At 38.3% G+C, this 20459-nt stretch overlaps 1 protein-coding gene and 1 long non-coding RNA gene across 3 annotated transcripts in view; one reads left to right on the top strand and one right to left on the bottom strand.

The window, feature by feature from the left end:
- Positions 1-1837: 1837 nt before the first annotated feature.
- On the top strand, positions 1838-20374 carry SAMD9 (sterile alpha motif domain containing 9). Of its 2 annotated transcripts, XM_009453613.5 has the most exons (3): positions 1838-2011; positions 5014-5093; positions 13787-20374. In XM_009453613.5, the coding sequence occupies exon 3, from the start codon at positions 13795-13797 to the stop codon at positions 18562-18564; it is 4770 nt and encodes a 1589-aa protein (XP_009451888.1). In that variant the 5' UTR covers positions 1838-2011; positions 5014-5093; positions 13787-13794; the 3' UTR covers positions 18565-20374. The 2 variants fall into 2 exon arrangements, with proteins under 2 accessions (XP_009451888.1, XP_001167273.1); XM_001167273.7 differs by lacking the exon at positions 5014-5093 and having other exon boundaries at positions 1842-2011.
- Positions 8728-20459, bottom strand: part of LOC134810468 (uncharacterized) — a 69311-nt gene continuing 57579 nt past the window's right edge. Inside the window, exon 3 of the long non-coding RNA XR_010158592.1 lies at positions 8728-13076. This is a non-coding gene — a long non-coding RNA (uncharacterized LOC134810468). The remainder of the gene's footprint in view (positions 13077-20459) is intronic.

The raw sequence follows: 20459 nt of genomic DNA, 5'->3' as shown, positions 1-20459 counted from the left end.
TGGCATTTTCAAGAGTGCATTAGCTGTGGTACTATAGGGAGGAAGCAAACTTGACCTAGGGTCGTCTAGTTATATATTCATGTTTCTGAGGCAGTGGGCAGAATATGTCCTTTGTCTTGCAACCAGGGCAGGTAAAGAAAGACCAACAGGTTGGGGCAGGGATAGGTGTGACTGAGCTCAGACTCTTATTGGGTGGGGCCTGCTGCACTTGCTGTAGGGGGTGGGGGTGTGGTTCCCAGGCCAATGGAGTTATGTTCCCAGGGGGATTATGGCTGTCTCCACTGAGTGACACAGGATACCAGGGAAGTGGGGAAAAGCCAGCAGTCACAGGCCTCACCCCGTTTCCACACAACCCACACTCCTAAAGGCCAGTCTCACTCCCACTGTGCCCCTGCCAACAACATCGAATCTATTTCCAGGCAGTCGGTGACCAGGGCTGAGAACTTGCCCCTGGCTATCAGCCTCCCTGCTGAGAAAGCAAGCAGACTCATGACTTTTCTTTTTGGCATCTCAGAGAAACTGCAGTGGCGATACAGTTCCTTCAAAGGGTCTGTGAATTCTCTTGGCTTTCCTGGTATGTTGCTGCAGTAATTCTTGAAGCAAAAGTTCACGATGTGAGTCTCCACATGCTGTCCTGTCTGTCCCAGCAGGAGCTGCAAGCTAGTCCTGCCTCCTCACCCTCACAGAACCACCAGAATAATGTTTGACCAAATATCTAGGCACTCTGTGGCCCGGTCAAGTTGACCCATAAAATTAACCATCACACTGGTCCCCATGCAAAGTGGAACCCAGGTTTTGGAGTTCAGGCCGAGGGTCCCCTTATGAGGAGGGCTCCTGAGGGTGATAAGTGTAATGGTCATAGCTAGGCTGTCCTTCATAGCCACTTTCTTTCTTCCTAAACCTCAGGATTTAAGAGCACTGGCCTGAAACCTGGATTTGAATCTCTGCCATGTATTAGTTATGCAAACTTTAGCCATATTATTTAATCTCTATGCCTCAGTTTCTTCACCTTTAAAATTGAGATAAAAATAATCTCTACCTCAGGAGATTGTTGTGAAGAGTAATTAAGTTAATATGAAACATTTAGAACAATGCCTGGTACATGGTAAGCGCCCAATAAATATTTTAAAATAAATGTTTTTAGATGTTTTCATCTAAAACCAGTGTGAATCAGTTGTGGGATGTGGAAACCAAAAGCTAATTGAGCACACACAATAAATATCAGTACTTGCTGTTAGTTTTTAAAATATCAGCTATTTTTGTTGCTCTCACTCAGGCAGTTTTCTCTCTGGCCCTGACACTGACCTTAGAAAAGATAAATCTCTACAATGTGACCATCAGGTCTGCTGCAGCCCTGGTCTGCTCTGCAATAAATGAATTTAGCATTTATTGGGGTGCTCAAAGAAGTCCTATCCCTGAAAGACATTCTTTACACTTTAGGAAAACAGGAATGGACAGTAACTCCACCCTTAAAGGCCAGTGAAATATTGACCTAGAGTATCTCCAACCTGGTGCTCTACAAGGCTGGGACTGCAATGTAAAATCATATTCCCAAGGGATCAGTTAAGCCAGAATATCCCACAGTTTGTCTATAACAAGACAATGGGGCTTTCTGCAGCCCTCAAAACTCTCAAGTGAGGAAAAATTGTTAAGCCTTCAGATTTTAACCAAGCAGACCAGAAGGTGGTATATAGCCATAGCTTATTAAAAAGCATTTCAGATAGAAAAGGCGGTGCTGTAATTTCAGATCTGAGAAATGAAACTGAAACCAAACCTACATTCTTCCTTCCCCAACCTCCCAGTTGTTAAACACGCCCTGCTGTTTCTGAGCCAATTAGAGCTTGTTGTGAGACAGAAGCAGAGAATACATAGACTTCCGTTAAAACCAGAATGAGGAAAATACTTTTCTCTAGCATCGTAGGAGGAAGAAAACAAACACATCAGATATTTTCAGCACTAAAAGAGATGGTTTTCCCCACATATATGTAAAAGAAATTTGCAAGACTACTGGGTAAGTACAATATCTATTATTAATATTGTTCTTACTATCTATAGCAGCATTTTATTGAATAGAAAGAAATATACTTTTCAATTAGAAGCTTCAAATATACCTCAAAACAAAAAATAGTATTCTAAGCCTAGAAATTCTAGACTATTTGTTGCTCTGACAGCAGTCTGCTTTATATTAGTTGAAAAATTAGTCATAACATTTCATGAAAGATGCAATTGAAAACTACAGACACTTTTATTGATGAACTCTCCCAAGGCATACAGCATCTTCAGAAAGAACAAACAGGCCAGGTGTGGTAGCCTGTAATTTGAGCACTTTGGAAGGCAAGGACAGGAGAATTGTTTGAGGCCAGGAATTCAAAATTAGCTTGGGCAACATAGCAAGACCCTACCTAGCAAGATTCCTACCAAAAAAAAAAAAAAAAAAGCTGGATGTGGTGGCACGCAGCTGCAGTCTAGCTACTTTGGAGGCTGAGGCAGAAGGATTGCTTGAGCCCAGGAATTGTAGGTTACAGTGAGCTGTAATTGTACCACTGCACTCCAGCATGGGCAACAGAGTGAGATACTGTCTCAAAAAAAACAACAACAACAACAACAACAAAAAAGGAAAGATAGATAAAGAACAGGCAATGAAAACTTAAAAGTACTTTACTTTAATCAAATACAACTTCCACCATCTACTCTAAGAAATAGGTAGCTTCCAGAAAACAAAACTCTCTGAGAGCTTCTCAGATATTGTTGTCAGATGACATATATAGGAAGACAGACAGACAGATAGACTACTATGGGAAGTCTTTGGAATTAAGGCAGCTTTATGTTCCTGGCAAAAATACTAGGTTTATGTCTAATTTCTCCCCAAAGCAAACAGTAAGATAATGCAAGACGGTTGGAGGATCACATTTCTGAATAAAGGTCTGACCTTCAACTCCCTTCTAGAAAAGTTAACAAACCCTACAGTTTAACACCAACCAGAGGTAAAAAATGTATGTGGGTTCAATCAGTAACAAATAGTGTTTCCTACTAAGATGCTCAGAACCAAATTTTCAGGTCAGTTTTTAAAGTATACGGAATCAAAACCAGTAATTTTAGGTACTAATTTTACTCCCTGATTTCACCTTTTTTCCCCCTACCCTTATTTAGCCTTCCCCATGATTTCTTTACCTAAGGGTTTTAATATATGTGTGATCCTATATTACTTTCTAAATTACCTAAAAAACATTTTGGAACGAGAGGGTATAAAGAAATCATTAATATGTAAAATATCTATGAACAGTGGCATAAATACCTATGAATGCTAGCATATATTTTCTCCAAGAGTGACATCATCAACAATTTTTTTAAAATAATGTATTGAAAGGCACAGCTATCAATAATCTGACAAAAGCTTTAGGGAAAGAAGTGTGAAAGTGTAACCTGTTCAATGACATTTGAAATATTCATAATGTCTCTAGTAGAGAAAACAGTCAAAAGTCACTTCTTTATTATTTGCTTACTTTCCCAACCAAATGTTCAGGCCCAGTTCTCCATCCCCCACACTCTTATATGAGAACCTGACTTTACGTTTTTACATATAATGGTATGTAGTTCTTGCATAAATCAAATAATCCATCTAATTCACCAGTCTCATAATCTAGTTTATGACATATCACCAGAGACTAAGGACTGTGTCTGTAAAACTGTGAAAGGTCCAAGTTGATGAAGGAAGTCAGGGAGACCCTAGGAAAAGGGTACTGGTGGGAAAAGGGTACTGGTGGGATGCGGCGAGATGGGGGATGAGAGCCATAGGTATGAGGCCTCAGGAGCCAGAGCACGCTAGCAGCAGAATAATCGGGGACCCCTGCTTTATGTGTTAAATAGTGTGGGTGCAACAAAAGTGAGCATACTTTCATAGGGTGGAGTAGACGTGACTCAGTAAATGGATACAAGAAAGTGACTCAGATAGAACGGTTACTAGACGAGGGTGTAGTCAGTTTTTAGACAACTCTAAAACCAGTATTGAATCAACACTGAGTGGGATGCAGAAGTCAAAAGTTCATAATCTGAGACTGCAATAATAAACACCTAGTAAAACTTTAGGACCTCACATGCCATTGAATTCACAATTATCCTTGATTCATAACACACCATCATCTTTTTTATGCAAGTATCTCTTTTATTTTATTCATCCGTTTTATTTTCTAATGTATTTTGGAGGCATTATTGGCTTTTTAAATACAGTATAACTTGTATACAATGAACAAACTTAAGGGTAAGCCTTTATGAAATTTTAATATGTACTTATCTGTGCAACCGCTAGCCATATCAAGATATAAAATATTTCCATCACCCCTTCCCAGAAAATATCCACCCCCCACATCAGTCTGACTTCTATGACAGATTACTTTTGCCTATTCTTAAACTATATAAGTAGAATTCTACAATATGTTTTCTGTTGTAACTGGCTTCTTTCACACAGTATGATGTGATATTCATTCATGTTGTTGCCTGTATCAGTACTTTAATAATTTTCATAAGAATTGCAGATCCAAAGAGTAGGTATATATTTAACTTCACAAAAACTGATAGTTTCTTGAAGTGGCTAAAACAATGTACATTCCCACAGACAGCATATGAGAGCTCCACTGACTCCACACCGTCACCAACATTTGGCGTTACCAGTCTTTAATTTTAGCCATTCTGGTAGGCATGTAGTATTATCTTGTTGTAATTTTACTTTGCATTTCCATTACGGTAAACATTTTGGAACACTTCTAATTGCACTACATTAGACCCGCCCCTGTGACTATGAAAATCCCCACTGGTTTTCCTCCTCCCGGTAGGCCAAGTCTAATCCTTAAACCCAACCCCAAATCAACAAATGCCCCCAAAGCTTACATAGACAGGGATCTTTCCTCTCTGGAATTTTAGTTCATCCAGTCCTTGTCATCTGGTCTATTGATGACTTTGTGATTACTTAAAAATATGAGTTTTGCAATTTTTCGGATTTTGTTCTCATTGTTGCAGTGGGTGAATAGGTGGCCTTTTGTGATCTCCTACATCACCCTGGAAGTGAGACTCCTTCGGTTTCTTCTAGAGTCAGTTTGGTAAGCTATATTTTTTCAGAATTTGCTCAATTAATCTCAGTTTTCAATTTACTCAGTTAAAGTTGGTTCATTTTTAAAGTTTCTAATATTGCTTCTTTGTGCCACCTTTCTTTTTTCTTTTTTGGTTAATCATTCCATGGATGTGTCAATTTTATTACTTTTTATCTAAACAGCTCTTGGACTTCACTGAGCCTCTCTTGTCATTTTGTTTTCCACTTTATAAATTCCTGCTCTTATCTTTATTTTTCTCTTTCTTCTTATTTCAGTTCTATTCTGTTATTCTTCTTTCAATTTATTAAACTGGCATTAGGTTCATGATTTTCAGTCATTCCTCCTTTTTTAAAAAACTATACTTTAAGTTCTAGGGTACATGTGCACAACGTGCAGCTTTGTTACATATGTATACATGTGCCATGTTGGTGTGCTGCACCCATTAACTTGTCATTTACATTAGGTATATCTCCTAATGCTATCCCTCCCCCCTCCCCCACCCCACAACAGGCCCCAGTGTGTGATGTTCCCCAACCTGTGTCCAAGTGTTCTCATTGTTCAGTTCCCACCTGTGAGTGAGAACATGTGGTGTTTGACTTTCTGTCCTTGCAACACTTTGCTCAGAATGATGGTTTCCAGCTTCATCCATGTCCCTACAAAGGACATGAACTCATCCTTTTTTAAGGCTGCATAGTATTCCATGGTGTATATGTGCCACATTTTCTTAATCCAGTCTATCAATGATGGACATTTGGGTTGATTCCAAGTCTTTGCTATTGTGAATAGTGCCGCAATAAACATACGTGTGCATGTGTCTTTATAGCAGCATGATTTATAATCCTTTGGGTATATACCCAGTAATGGGATGGCTGGGTCAAATGGTATTTCTAGTTCTAGATCCTTGAGGAATTGCCACATTGTCTTCCACAATGGTTGAACTAGTTTATAGTCCCACCAACAGTGTAAAAGTGTTCCTACTTCTCCACATCCTCTCCAGCACCTGTTGTTTCCTGACTTTTTAATGATCCCCCATTCTAACTGGTGTGAGATGGTATCTCATTGTGGTTTTGAGTTGCATTTCTCTGGTGGCCAGTGATGATGAACATTTTTTCATGTGTCTGTTGGCTGCATAAATGTCTTCTTTTGAGAAGTGTCTGTTCATCTTTCGCCCACTTTTTGATGGGGTTGCTTGATTTCTTTTTGTAAATTTAAGTTCTTCATAGATTCCAGATATTAGCCCTTTGTCAGATGGGTAGATTGTAAAAATTTTCTCCCATTCTGTAGGTTGCCTGTTCACTCTGATGATAGTTTCTTTTGCTGTGCAGAAGTGCTTTAGTTTAACTAGATCCCATTTGTCAATTTTGGTTTTGTTGCCATTGCTTTTGGTGTTTTAGTCATGAAGTCCTTGTCCATGCCTATGTCCTGAATGGTATTGCCTAGGTTTTCTTCTAGGGTTTTTATGGTTTTAGCTCTAACGTTTAAGTCTTTAATCCATCTTGAATTAATTTTTGTATGAGGTGTAAGGAAGGGATCCAGTTTCAGCTTTCTACATATGGCTAGCCAGTTTTCCCAGCACCATTTATCAAATAGGAAATCCTTTCCCCATTTCTTGTTTTTGTCAGGTTTGTCAAAGATCAGATGGTTGTAGATGTGTGGTATTATTTCTGAGGACTCTGTTCTGTTCCATTGGTCTATATCTCTGTTTTGGTACCAGTACCATGCTGTTTTGGTTACTGTAGCCTTGTAGTATAGTTTGAAGTCAGGTAGCGTAATGCCTCCAGCTTTGTTCTTTTGGCTTAGGATTGACTTGGCAACGTGGGCTCTTTTTTGGTCACATATGAACTTTAAAGTAGTTTTTTCCAACTCTGTGAAGAAAGTCATTGGTAGCTTGATGGGGATGGCATTGAATCTATAAATTACCTTGGGCAGTATGGCCATTTTCACGATATTGATTCTTCCTATCCATGAGCATGGAATGTTCTTCCATTTGTTTGTATCCTCTTTTATTTCATTGAGCAGTGGTTTGTAGTTCTCCTTGAAGAGGTCCTTCACATCCCTTGTAAGTTGGATTCCTAGGTATTTTATTCTCTTTGAAGCAATTGTGAATGGGAGTTCACTCATCATTTGGCTCTCTGTTTGTCTGTTATTGTTGTATAGGAATGCTTGTGATTTTTGCACATTGATTTTGTATCCTGAGACTTTGGTTTAATTGCTTATCAGCTTAAGATTTTGGGCTGAGACGATGGGGTTTTCTAAACATACAATCATGTCATCTGCAAACAGGGACAATTTGACTTCCTCTTTTCCTAACTGAATACTCTTTATTTCTTTATCCTGCCTAATTGCCCTGGCCAGAACTTCCAACACTATGTTGAATAGGAGTGGTGAGAAAGGGCATCCCTGTCTTGTGCCGGTTTTCAAAGGGAATGCTTCCAGTTTTTGCCCATTCAGCATGACATTGGCTGTGGGTTCGTCATAAATAGCTCTTATTATTTTGAGATATGTCCTATCAATACCTAGTTTATTGAGAGTTTTTAGCACGAAAGGCTGTGGAATTTTGTCAAAGGCATTTTCTGCATCTATTGAGATAATGATGTGGTTTTTGTCTTTGGTTCTGTTTATATGATGGATTACGTTTATTGATTTGTGTATGTTGAATCAGCCTTGCATCCCAGTGATGAAGCCCACTTGATCATGGTGGATAAGCTTTTTGATGTGCTGCTGGATTCGGTTTGCCAATATTTTATTGGGATTTTTGCATCGATGTTCATCAGGGATATTGGTCTAAAATTCTCTTTTTTTGTTGTGTCTCTGCCAGGCTTTGGTATCAGGATGATGTTGGCCTCATAAAATGAGTTAGGGAGGGTTCCCTCTTTTTTCTATTGATTGGAATAGTTTCAGAAGGAATGGTACCAGCTCCTCTTTGTACCTCTGGTAGAATTTGGCTGTGAATCCATCTGGTCCTGGACTTTTTTTGGTTGGTAGGCTATTAATTGTTGCCTCAATTTTAGAACCTGTTATTGGTCTATTCAGGGATTCAACTTCTTCCTGGTTTAGTCTTGGGAGGGTGTATGTGTCGAGGAATTTATCCATTTCTTCTAGATTTTCAAGTTTATTTGCATAGAGGTGTTTATAGTATTCTCTGATGGTAGTTTGTATTTCTTTGGCATTGGTGGTAATATCCCCTTTATCATTTTTTATTGCATCTATTTGATTCTTCTCTCTTTTCTTCTTTATCAGTCTTGCTAGCAGTCTATCCATTTTGTTGATCTTTTCAAAACACCAGCTCCTGGATTCATTGATTTTTTTGAAGGGTTTTTTGTGTCTCTATCTCCTTCAGTTCTGCTCTGATCTTAGTTATTTCTTGCTTTCTGCTAGCTTTTGAATGTGTTTGCTCTTGCTTCTCTAGTTCTTTTAATTGTGATGGTAGGGTGTCAATTTTAGATCTTTCCTGCTATCTCCTGTGGGCATTTAGTGGTATAAATTTCCCTCTACACACTGCTTTAAATGTGTCCCAGAGATTCTGGTATGTTGTGTCTTTGTTCTCGTTGGTTTCAAAGAACATCTTTATTTCTGCCTTCATTTCGTTATGTACCCAGTAGTCATTCAGGAGCAGGTTGTTCAGTTTCCATGTAGTTGAGCGGTTTTGAGTGAGTTTCTTAATCCTGAGTTCTAGTTTGATTGCACTGTGGTCTGAGAGACAGTTTGTTATAATTTCTGTTCTTTTACATTTGCTGAGGAGTGCTTTACTTCCAACTATGTGGTCAATTTTGGAATAAGTGCGATGTGGTGCTGAGAAGAATGTATATTCTGTTGATTTGGGGTGGAGGGTTCTGTAGATGTCTACTAGGTCCGCTTGGTGCAAAGCTGAGTTAAAGTCCTTGATATCCTTGTTAACTTTCTGTCTCGTGGATCTGTCTAATGTTGACAGTGGGGTGTTAAAGTCTCCCATTATTATTGTGTGGGAGTCTAAGTCTGTTTGTAGGTCTCTAAGGACTTGCTTTATGAATCTGGGTGCTCCTGTATTGGGTGCATATATATTTAGGAGAGTTAGCTCTTCTTGTTGAATTGATCCCTTTACCATTATGTAATGGCCTTCTTTGTCTCTTTTGATCCTTGTTGGTTTAAAGTCTGTTTTATCAGAGACTACAATTGCAACCCTTGCCTTTTTTCGTTTTCCATTTGCTTGGTAGATCTTCCTCCATCCCTTTATTTTGAGCCTATGTGTGTCTCTGCACATGAGATGGGTCTCCTGAATACAGCACACTGATGGATCTTGACTCTAACCAATTTGCCAGTCTGTGTCTTTTAATTGGAGCATTTAGCCCATTTACATTTAAGGTTAATATTGTTATGTGTGAATTTGATCCTGTCATTATGATGTTAGCTGGTTCTTTTGCTCGTTATTTGATGCAGTTTCTTCCTAGCATTGATAGTGTTTACAATTTGGCATGTTTTTGCAGTGGCTGGTACCGGTTTTTCCTTTCCATGTTTAGTGCTTCCTTCAGGAGCTCTTGTAAGGCAGGCCTGGTGGTAACAAAATTTCTCAGCATTTGCTTGTCTGTAAAGGATTTTATTTCTCCTTCTCTTATAAAGCTTAGTTTGGCTGGATATGAAATTCTGGGTTGAAAATTCTTTTCTTTAAGAATGTTGAATATTGGCCCCCACTCTCTTCTGGCTTGTAGAGTTTCTGCCAAGAGATCCGCTGTTAATCTGATGGGCTTCCCTTTGTGGGCAACCTGACCTTTCTTTCTGGCTGCCCTTAATATTTTTTCCTTCATTTCAACTTTGGTGAATCTGACAATTATGTGTCTTGGAGTTGCTCTCCCCGAGGAGTATCTTTGTGGCATTCTCTGTATTTTCTGAATTTGAATGTTGGCCTCCCTTGCTAGGTTGGGGAAGTTCTCCTGGATAATATCCTGAAGAGTGTTTTCCAACCTGGTTCCATTCTCCCCGTCACTTTCAGGTACACAAATCAAACGTAGATTTGGTCTTTTCATATAGTCCCTTATTTCTTGGAGGCTTTGTTTGTTTCTTTTTACTTTTTTTTCTCTAAACTTCTCTTCTGGCTTCATTTCATTAATTTGATCATCAATCACTGATACCCTTTCTTCCACTTGATAGAATCAGCTACTGAAGCTTGTGCATGCGTCACGTAGTTCTTGTGCCATGGTTTTCAGCTCCATCAGGTCATTTAAGGTCTTCTCTATGCTGTTTATTCTAGTTAGCCATTCATCTAATCTTTTTTCAAGGTTTTAACATCTTTGCAATGGGTTCAAACATCCTCCTTTAGCTCAGAGAAGTTTGTTATTACCAGTCGTTTGAAGACTTCTTCTCTCAACTCATAGAAGTCATTCTCTGTCCAGCTTTGTTCCATTGCTGGCGAGGAGTTGCATTCCTTTGGAGGAGAAGAGGTGCTCTGATTTTCAGAATTTTCAGCTTTTCTGCTCTGGTTTCTTCCCATCTTTGTGGTTTTATCTACCTTTGGTCTTTGATGATGGTGATGTACAGATGGGGTTTTGGTGTGGATGTCCCTTCTGTTTGTTACTTTTCCTTCTAACAGTCAGGACCCTCAGCTGCAGGTCTGTTGGAGTTTGCTGGAGGTCCACTCCAGACCCTGTTTGACTGGGTATCAGCAGCAGAGGTTGCAGAACAGCAAATATTGCAGAACATCACATTTTGCTGTGTGATCCTTCCTCTGGAAGCTTCATCTCAGATGGGCACCTGGCTGTATGAGGTGTCGGTCGGCCCCTACTGGGATGTGTCTCCCAGTTAGGCTACTCAGGGGTCAGGGACCCACTTGAGGAGGCAGTCTGTCCATTCTCAGATCTCAAACTCCATGCTGGGAGAACCACTGCTCCTATCAAAGCTGTCAGACAGGGATGTTTAAGTCTGCAGAAGTTTCTTCTGCTTTTTGTTCAGCTATGCCCTGCCCCACAGGTGGAGTCTACAGAGGCAGGCAGGCCTCCTTGAGCTGCTGTGGGCTCCACCCAGTTCAAGCTTCCTGGCCACTTTGTTTACCTACTCAAGCCTCAGCAATGGTGGACGCCCCTCCCCCAGCCTTGCTGCCGCCTTGCAGTTCAATCTCAGACTGCTGTGCTAGCAGTGAGTGAGGCTCCGTGGGTGTGGGACCCTCTGAGCCAGGTGCAGAATATAATCTTCTGGTGTGCTGTTTGCTAAGACCATTGGAACAGCACAGTATTAGGGTGGGAGTGTCCCAATTTTCCAAGTACCATCAGTCACAGCTTCACTTGGCTAGGAAAGGGAATTCTCTGACCCCTTGAGCTTCCTGTGGGATGCGATGCCCTGCCCTGCTTTGGCTCACACTCCTTGGACTGCACCCACTGTCCAACAAGCCCCAGTGAGATGAACTCAGTACCTCAGTTGGAAATGCAGAAATCACCTGTCTTCTGTGTCTCTCACACTGGGATCTGTAGACTGGAGCTGTTCCTATTCAGCTGTCTTGGAACCCGGCCCTGTGCTTTAGACTCGGCACCCTATGGCTTGAGGAGGTGACACTGTGTCCACATGCGTGTGAAGGGAGGACAGCTGAAGGTACATGCAGTCCCCCGGACATCACAAACTTTAGGGACACAAGTCACACCTGCGCGCACACACAGCAGAAGCCTTAGCCACACAGGTGCATGGCGAGGCACGGCAAGGCACGGCGGGCCACACCCATTCTTCCATTTTTATAAATACATCCAAGGCCATACATATTTCTCCAAGTATTGTAGACATTGTTCCTTACAACTCTTTATATGCAGCATTTTTATTACTGCTCAGTTCTAAATATGGATACCACTGCAGTTTTTTATTTTTTGAGTAAAATTTTATTTAAGATTATTGTAGATTCATATGTAGTTGTAAGAAATAATTTGATATTCTGTGTACTCTTTACCTAGCTTCCCCAATAGTAAAATCTTATAAAATTATAGTACAAAATCGCAACGAGGATATTGCCTATCTTTGCCTATTTTGAATTGATATAGCTATAAGGTATGTTGCTTATTCACTTTCTATGTATACCGTAGTTACATATGAAAAAAATAATAGCTTAAACCTTGGACCATGGCTCTGGCATCTTCATGTCTTGAAAGAAAGGTAAATCCTAATCCTGAGTTTGTATCTGCCACTAGAAAGTAATATTTCTGTGTATTATTTCATGAACACGGGCCTATATAATAATTTATCTGCCACCATTCCCCAGGCTGTCTCCATTATTTAATTTGATGTCTCCCATGATAAATGAAAGTTTAGTTCATTAAAATGTCTCACAATTTTGGATCATACTTAAAGCTGACTATTATTATTTGAATTTCATTTTTTCTAACCATTGCTATATTTCTGTAGCCTAGATTGACATTAATTTTTCAGATAGTAGTCTGCAAATTTGCAAACTAAATAATTATGCCACAAGTTATTGCTCAGGAATCAGCTCTTATTAATTATTATGTGAAAAATTAGTTTAATACAATAGTAGCCAACAAGTTCACTACTCAGCAAGCTATTCCAGATGACATGGAACAGAACAGCTCACAGACAAAATTAAGATGCTTGAAGGGCATATTTTTAAAAATCAATTAAAATAACACAACAAGGCCAGGCATGGTGGCTCACGCCTGTAATCCCAGCACTTTGGGAGGTTGAGGCAGGAGGATCACTTGAACCCAGGAGGCAGAGGTTGCAATGAGCCGAGATCGCGCCATTGCACTCCACCCTGGGCAACAAGAGCAAAACTCCATCTCAAAAAAAAAAAAAAAATTAAAATACTCAACAACACAACAAAGAGGTGGTCAACACATCTTGGGTAAGGAACAAGAAGGATAGAAGGATCTCATTACCTGAGTTGTGCAAGTTAATATATCTTCTCTCTTCCTCTCTGATGTTTCAGCATTCTCCACTGATTGTACAATTTTGAGAACCAGAGTTGAGGTCTGTTTAAAGGGTCTTGGCAGATGGAAGAGGTCCTGGGTCAATGACATACACTTGCTGTAATCAGAGAAATGCAGAGGGATGAGTATGCCTGGCCACAGATACAGGTCATTAGCCTGATAAGCTACTATGGATTTTACTGATGTTTCTTCAATGGAGAACACAAGTGATTAGAATGGGTGTCACCAAATAGGTAACCAAATTAAGACCTCAAAAACAGCAAATGCTTCATGTGTGTCTCATGAATATTTACTATTTGGTTCTTATATCCCTTTCTAACTATGCTTAATACTCATATGCTCTATTTACTTTATCTATGTCTATCATGGTGTATCTCACAAACTTGCTTCTGTACTTAGTTTCAAATATCCTTCTTTTTTCTCTTATTTTCTATAGCAGAATTGAACGTTCTTAAATAATACAGCAAACACACATTATAGCAAACAATCATTAATAAGGATAAACTATCTCTATATATACTGACTGGAAGCATTCCCAAAATTTACTTAGTGAATGAAGCAAGAGAATTATGTATAGTATGCCACAATTTATGTGGGAAAAGTGTGTTCATGTGTTTGTATTTGGTATTCTTTCTCTGGAGGGATGCAGAAGAAACTGGCAATAGTCACATTCTCTCAAGAGATAATTCATTGGCATATCCTTTTGAACTTTTTAAATTTTGAAAATTATGTATATATTATCTACTAAAATTGTTTCAAATTTTTACTTTTAATAATACTAAATAATTTTTCTTTTTCTACATATAGGTATCAGAATGGCAAAGCAACTTAACCTTCCAGAAAATACAGATGATTGGACAAAAGAGGATGTAAATCAGTGGTTAGAAAGTCATAAGATTGACCAAAAACACAGGGAAATTTTGACTGAACAAGACGTGAATGGAGCAGTCTTGAAGTGGTTAAAAAAAGAACATCTTGTTGATATGGGCATCACACATGGACCAGCTATTCAAATAGAAGAACTATTCAAAGAATTGCGGAAAACAGCCATTGAAGATTCGATTCAGACATCTAAGATGGGAAAGCCCAGTAAAAATGCTCCTAAAGACCAAACTGTGTCTCAAAAGGAACGTAGAGAAACTTCAAAGCAAAGACAAAAGGGTAAAGAGAACCCAGATATGGCTAATCCGTCTGCAATGAGTACAACTGCTAAAGGTTCTAAGTCACTAAAAGTTGAGCTCATAGAAGATAAAATAGATTATACAAAGGAAAGGCAACTATCCATAGACCTGACATGTGTATCATACCCATTTGATGAATTCAGTAATCCATATCGTTACAAGTTGGATTTTAGTCTACAGCCTGAAACAGGACCAGGCAATCTCATTGATCCGATACATGAATTCAAAGCCTTCACAAATACAGCAACAGCCACAGAAGAGGATGTCAAGATGAAATTTAGCAATGAGGTTTTCCGATTTGCTTCAGCTTGTATGAATTCACGTACCAATGGCACTATTCATTTTGGAGTCAAAGACAAACCCCATGGGAAAATTGTTGGCATCAAAGTCACCAATGATACCAAGGAAGCCCTCATTAACCATTTCAATCTGATGATAAACAAGTATTTTGAAGACCATCAAGTCCAACAAGCAAAGAAGTGCATTCGAGAGCCAAGATTTGTGGAAGTTTTACTGCCAAATAGTACTCTATCTGACAGATTTGTTATTGAAGTGGACATTATTCCACAGTTCTCTGAATGCCAATATGATTATTTCCAGATTAAAATGCAAAATTACAACAACAAAACATGGGAACAAAGTAAAAAATTCTCACTATTTGTGCGAGATGGGACCAGCTCTAGGGACATTACGAAAAATAAAGTTGATTTCAGAGCATTTAAAGCAGATTTTAAAACACTGGCAGAGTCCAGAAAAGCAGCAGAAGAAAAATTCAGAGCAAAAACAAATAAAAAAGAAAGAGAGGGACCAAAGTTGGTTAAATTATTGACAGGAAATCAAGATTTGTTAGATAATTCATACTATGAACAGTACATTCTTGTAACAAATAAATGCCACCCAGATCAAACAAAACACTTAGATTTCCTGAAGGAAATTAAATGGTTTGCTGTATTGGAGTTTGATCCTGAGTCTAACATCAATGGAGTGGTCAAAGCTTACAAAGAAAGCCGAGTAGCAAACCTTCACTTTCCAAGTGTATATGTAGAACAGAAAACCACACCAAATGAGACGATTTCTACTCTAAATCTTTACCATCAACCCAGCTGGATTTTCTGCAATGGCAGGTTAGACCTTGACAGTGAAAAATATAAACCCTTTGATCCAAGTTCCTGGCAAAGAGAAAGAGCTTCTGATGTCAGGAAACTGATTTCATTTCTTACACATGAAGACATAATGCCAAGAGGGAAGTTTTTGGTGGTATTTCTATTACTGTCCTCTGTGGATGACCCAAGAGATCCCCTCATTGAGACTTTCTGTGCTTTCTACCAGGATCTCAAAGGAATGGAAAATATACTGTGTATTTGTGTACACCCACACATATTTCAGGGATGGAAAGATCTACTTGAAGCAAGATTAATAAAACACCAAGATGAAATTTCAAGCCAATGTATTTCTGCTTTAAGCCTTGAAGAGATCAATGGCACTATTCTTAAACTAAAATCTGTGACTCAATCTTCAAAAAGACTTTTGCCATCTATTGGTTTATCGACTGTCCTTCTGAAAAAGGAAGAAGATATCATGACTGCTCTGGAAATTATCTGTGAAAATGAATGTGAGGGTACACTGTTAGAGAAGGACAAAAATAAATTCCTTGAATTCAAGGCATCAAAAGAGGAAGACTTCTATCGAGGTGGCAAAGTGTCATGGTGGAACTTCTATTTCTCTTCTGAAAGTTATTCTTCACCTTTTGTCAAAAGGGATAAATATGAAAGACTTGAAGCAATGATTCAAAACTGTGCAGATTCTTCTAAACCAACAAGTACCAAAATTATTCATCTGTATCATCATCCAGGCTGTGGGGGAACTACCTTGGCTATGCACATTCTCTGGGAACTAAGGAAGAAATTCAGATGTGCTGTGCTGAAAAACAAGACAGTGGATTTTTCTGAAATTGGAGAACAGGTAACCAGTTTAATCACCTATGGGGCAATGAACCGTCAGGAATACGTACCTGTACTGCTCCTTGTTGATGATTTTGAAGAACAAGATAATGTCTATCTTCTGCAGTACTCTATTCAAACAGCTATAGCTAAAAAGTACATTCGATATGAAAAACCTCTGGTGATTATCCTAAATTGTATGAGATCACAAAATCCTAAAAAAAGTGCAAAGATCCCAGACAGTATTGCCTTAATACAGCAACTCTCTCCCAAAGAACAGAGAGCTTTTGAGCTTAAATTGAAAGAAATCAAAGAACAGCATAAAAACTTTGAGGATTTTTATTCCTTTATGATCATGAAAACCAATTTTAATAAAGAATACATAGAAAATGTGGTCCGGAATATCCTGAAAGGGCAGAATATTTTCACCAAGGAAGCAAAGCTCTTTTCTTTTCTGGCTCTTCTTAATTCATATGTGCCTGATACCACCATTTCTCTATCACAGTGTGAAAAATTCTTAGGAATTGGAAACAAGAAGGCTTTCTGGGGGACAGAAAAATTTGAAGACAAGATGGGCACCTACTCTACAATTCTGATAAAAACAGAGGTCATCGAATGTGGGAACTACTGTGGAGTACGCATCATTCACTCTTTGATTGCAGAGTTCTCACTGGAAGAATTGAAGAAAAGCTATCACCTGAATAAAAGTCAAATTATGTTGGATATGCTAACTGAGAATTTGTTCTTCGATACTGGTATGGGAAAAAGTAAATTTCTGCAAGATATGCACACACTCCTACTCACAAGACACCGCGATGAACATGAAGGTGAAACAGGAAATTGGTTTTCCCCATTTATTGAAGCATTACATAAAGATGAAGGAAATGAAGCAGTTGAAGCTGTATTGCTTGAAAGTATCCATCGGTTCAACCCAAATGCATTCATTTGCCAAGCGTTGGCAAGACATTTCTACATTAAAAAGAAGGACTTTGGCAATGCTCTAAACTGGGCAAAACAAGCAAAAATCATAGAACCTGACAATTCTTATATCTCAGATACACTGGGTCAAGTCTACAAAAGTAAAATAAGATGGTGGATAGAGGAAAACGGAGGAAACGGGAACATTTCAGTTGATGATCTAATTGCTCTTTTGGATTTAGCAGAACATGCCTCAAGTGCATTCAAAGAATCTCAACAGCAAAGTGAAGATAGAGAGTATGAAGTGAAGGAAAGATTGTATCCAAAGTCGAAAAGGCGGTATGATACTTACAATATAGCTGGTTATCAAGGAGAGATAGAAGTTGGGCTTTACACAATCCAAATTCTCCAGCTCATTCCTTTTTTTGATAATAAAAATGAGCTATCTAAAAGATATATGGTCAATTTTGTATCAGGAAGTAGTGATATTCCAGGGGATCCAAACAATGAATATAAATTAGCCCTCAAAAACTATATTCCTTATTTAACTAAATTGAAATTTTCTTTGAAAAAGTCCTTTGATTTTTTTGATGAATACTTTGTCCTGCTAAAACCCAGGAACAATATTAAGCAAAATGAAGAGGCCAAAACTCGGAGAAAGGTGGCTGGATATTTTAAGAAATATGTAGATATATTTTGTCTCTTAGAAGAATCACAAAACAACACAGGTCTTGGATCAAAATTCAGTGAGCCACTTCAAGTAGAGAGATGCAGGAGAAACCTAGTAGCTTTAAAAGCAGACAAGTTTTCTGGGCTCTTGGAATATCTTATCAAAAGTCAAGAGGATGCTATAAGCACTATGAAATGTATAGTGAACGAATATACTTTTCTCTTAGAACAATGCACTGTCAAAATCCAGTCAAAAGAAAAGCTAAATTTCATCTTGGCCAACATTATTCTCTCCTGTATCAAACCTACCTCCAGATTAGTAAAGCCAGTTGAAAAACTAAAAGATCAGCTTCGAGAAGTCTTGCAACCAATAGGACTGACTTATCAGTTTTCAGAACCATATTTTCTAGCTTCCCTCTTATTCTGGCCAGAAAATCAACAACTAGATCAACATTCTGAACAAATGAAAGAGTATGCTCAAGCACTAAAAAATTCTTTCAAGGGGCAATATAAACATATGCATCGTACAAAGCAACCAATTGCATATTTCTTTCTTGGAAAAGGTAAAAGACTGGAAAGACTTGTTCACAAAGGAAAAATTGACCAGTGCTTTGAAAAGACACCAGATATTAATTCCTTGTGGCAGAGTGGAGATGTGTGGAAGGAGGAAAAAGTCCAAGAACTTTTGCTTCGTTTACAAGGTCGAGCTGAAAACAATTGTTTATATATAGAATATGGAATCAATGAAAAAATCACAATACCCATCACTCCCGCTTTTTTAGGTCAACTTAGAAGTGGCAGAAGCATAGAGAAGGTGTCTTTTTACCTGGGATTTTCCATTGGAGGCCCACTTGCTTATGACATTGAAATTGTTTAAGAGCCTGATATTCTTCCTCCAAGAATTTGATCTCAGTACCCACTTAATTTTTTTTAGACTCAAGATCTATGCTTTAAACTGGCAAGGTTATAGATACAGCCTCTAGCTCTTCAGATCTGTACACGCAGTATTTAATTTCCTCTTAAACATGTTATGAGTCCCACAAAGACAATAGTGAAAAAGGAAGGAGTGAGATATATGAAAAGTAGCAAATATGTTCCTTGGTTTGGTTAACATCATTGATGACAAAATAACAAGGAGCTATGACTGGAGTCAGGAGAAGTTAGTGTAATAAGCTGGCTACACAGAACCCCACTACTTACCAGGCATGGATTGAAGAAGACTGTCTACTCAAATGGCATTTAGACATTAGAATGTCTGGGAAAATATTTCTCAAAGACAGCAAAAACCTCTCAAACTGAGGAGCAACATTTATTCTTACTAAGCAGATCATCAATGTATCATGTGCTTGTCACTCAAGGATCTTCCAAAACAGAGGACCAACCAGTCTTCTGAAGGTCATGCCCACAGAAGTCATCAGACCTTACCAAAGTAGGTTGGAGAATTAGATTGCCTTTTCATGCAGTGAGAGTCAGTTAAGCAAAAATGAAATTTGTCTCTATAGCTAATTAGCTTATCAACTCCCCTCCAAACAAACAATTAAAAAAAAAACATATACACACTCAAATTCCACAAGCTAATGAACAAAAGGGACTCTTGTGAGAAGACTAATGAGTCCCTCATCCAGAAGATGCCAATGTACTGGCAGATTAACATACAACCTATGTTTTGAACAAAAACAACCAGCGATATGTAATCAAAATGTAATTTTCCCCTAATAAAATTATGGATATGGGCAGTCATCAATGGCTGCCAAAACCATTAAGTGGAAAGCTGATTAAAAAACAAAAATTTCTAATGGATTTATCAAACTGCCCCAAATCCTGATAAATATTAACATCACAGAGGAAGACCAGACATTATGGGCCTGGAAGTACTATAGGAGTGCACACATCACCCATGACATGGTCTTGCCAAATAATTAAACCTGAATTTGATCAGGTCTCTGGATCTTATTTGCAATTCAAAAGAAATTTTTAAAAAATCCTACTAACACCACCACAAATATGCAATCAGCAATATCCAGAAAGGGGAAATTCACAGGACAAAAACCTGGTTTTCTTTTTTGGTTTCTTCAACCAAAAAAGAAAGAAATTGCAAAGGACCAAAAAAATGTTGGGGAATCTATACATTATACGGGACTTAACAACTAAAGGGCAACATATAGACTTTAGATCCTAATTTGAGCAAAATCTAAAATCAATTATTAGGCAATCAGAAAAATTTGAACACAGACTAGATATTTGAGGATATTAAGGTACTATATTATTGAAGATTCCATGGTTATGTTTTTTAAAGAGTTCATGCCTTTTAGAGATACATACTAAAGTATTTCTAAATAAATGACATGATCTAGAATCAGTAATTTTGTGTTTGGGGTGTGGGGGTGGTGAAAGGGAAGTAGAACTGAAACAAGATTAGTCCTGAGTTAACAATGGCTGCAAGCTGGATACATGGAATTCAGCACACTTTTCTCCCTCTTACTGATTATGCTTTTGAAATTTTCTCTTGTAAAACATTTAGAAAACAAAAACAAAAAAATGTGATTTGTTTCTGTCTTCAAAATCTCATTAGAATTTTTTCACTGGAGGAAGATTTTCCCTTGCTTCTGCATAAAATTTTAACTCCATAACTTATAAGCTCACTCTTTATTGTTACTTTTTCATTGACAAATAAAAATTGTATATTATTTATGGCGTTCAGCCTGATGTTTTGATATAGGTATATACTGTGAAATGACTAAATGAAGGTAATTAATATATCCATCACCTCTC

The sequence above is a fragment of the Pan troglodytes genome, chromosome 6 (genome assembly GCF_028858775.2).
Source record: "Pan troglodytes isolate AG18354 chromosome 6, NHGRI_mPanTro3-v2.0_pri, whole genome shotgun sequence".
Lineage (NCBI taxonomy): Eukaryota > Metazoa > Chordata > Mammalia > Primates > Hominidae > Pan > Pan troglodytes.
The sequence above is the reverse complement of the archived record's forward strand: the minus strand, read 5'-3'. Positions and strand labels throughout refer to the sequence as shown.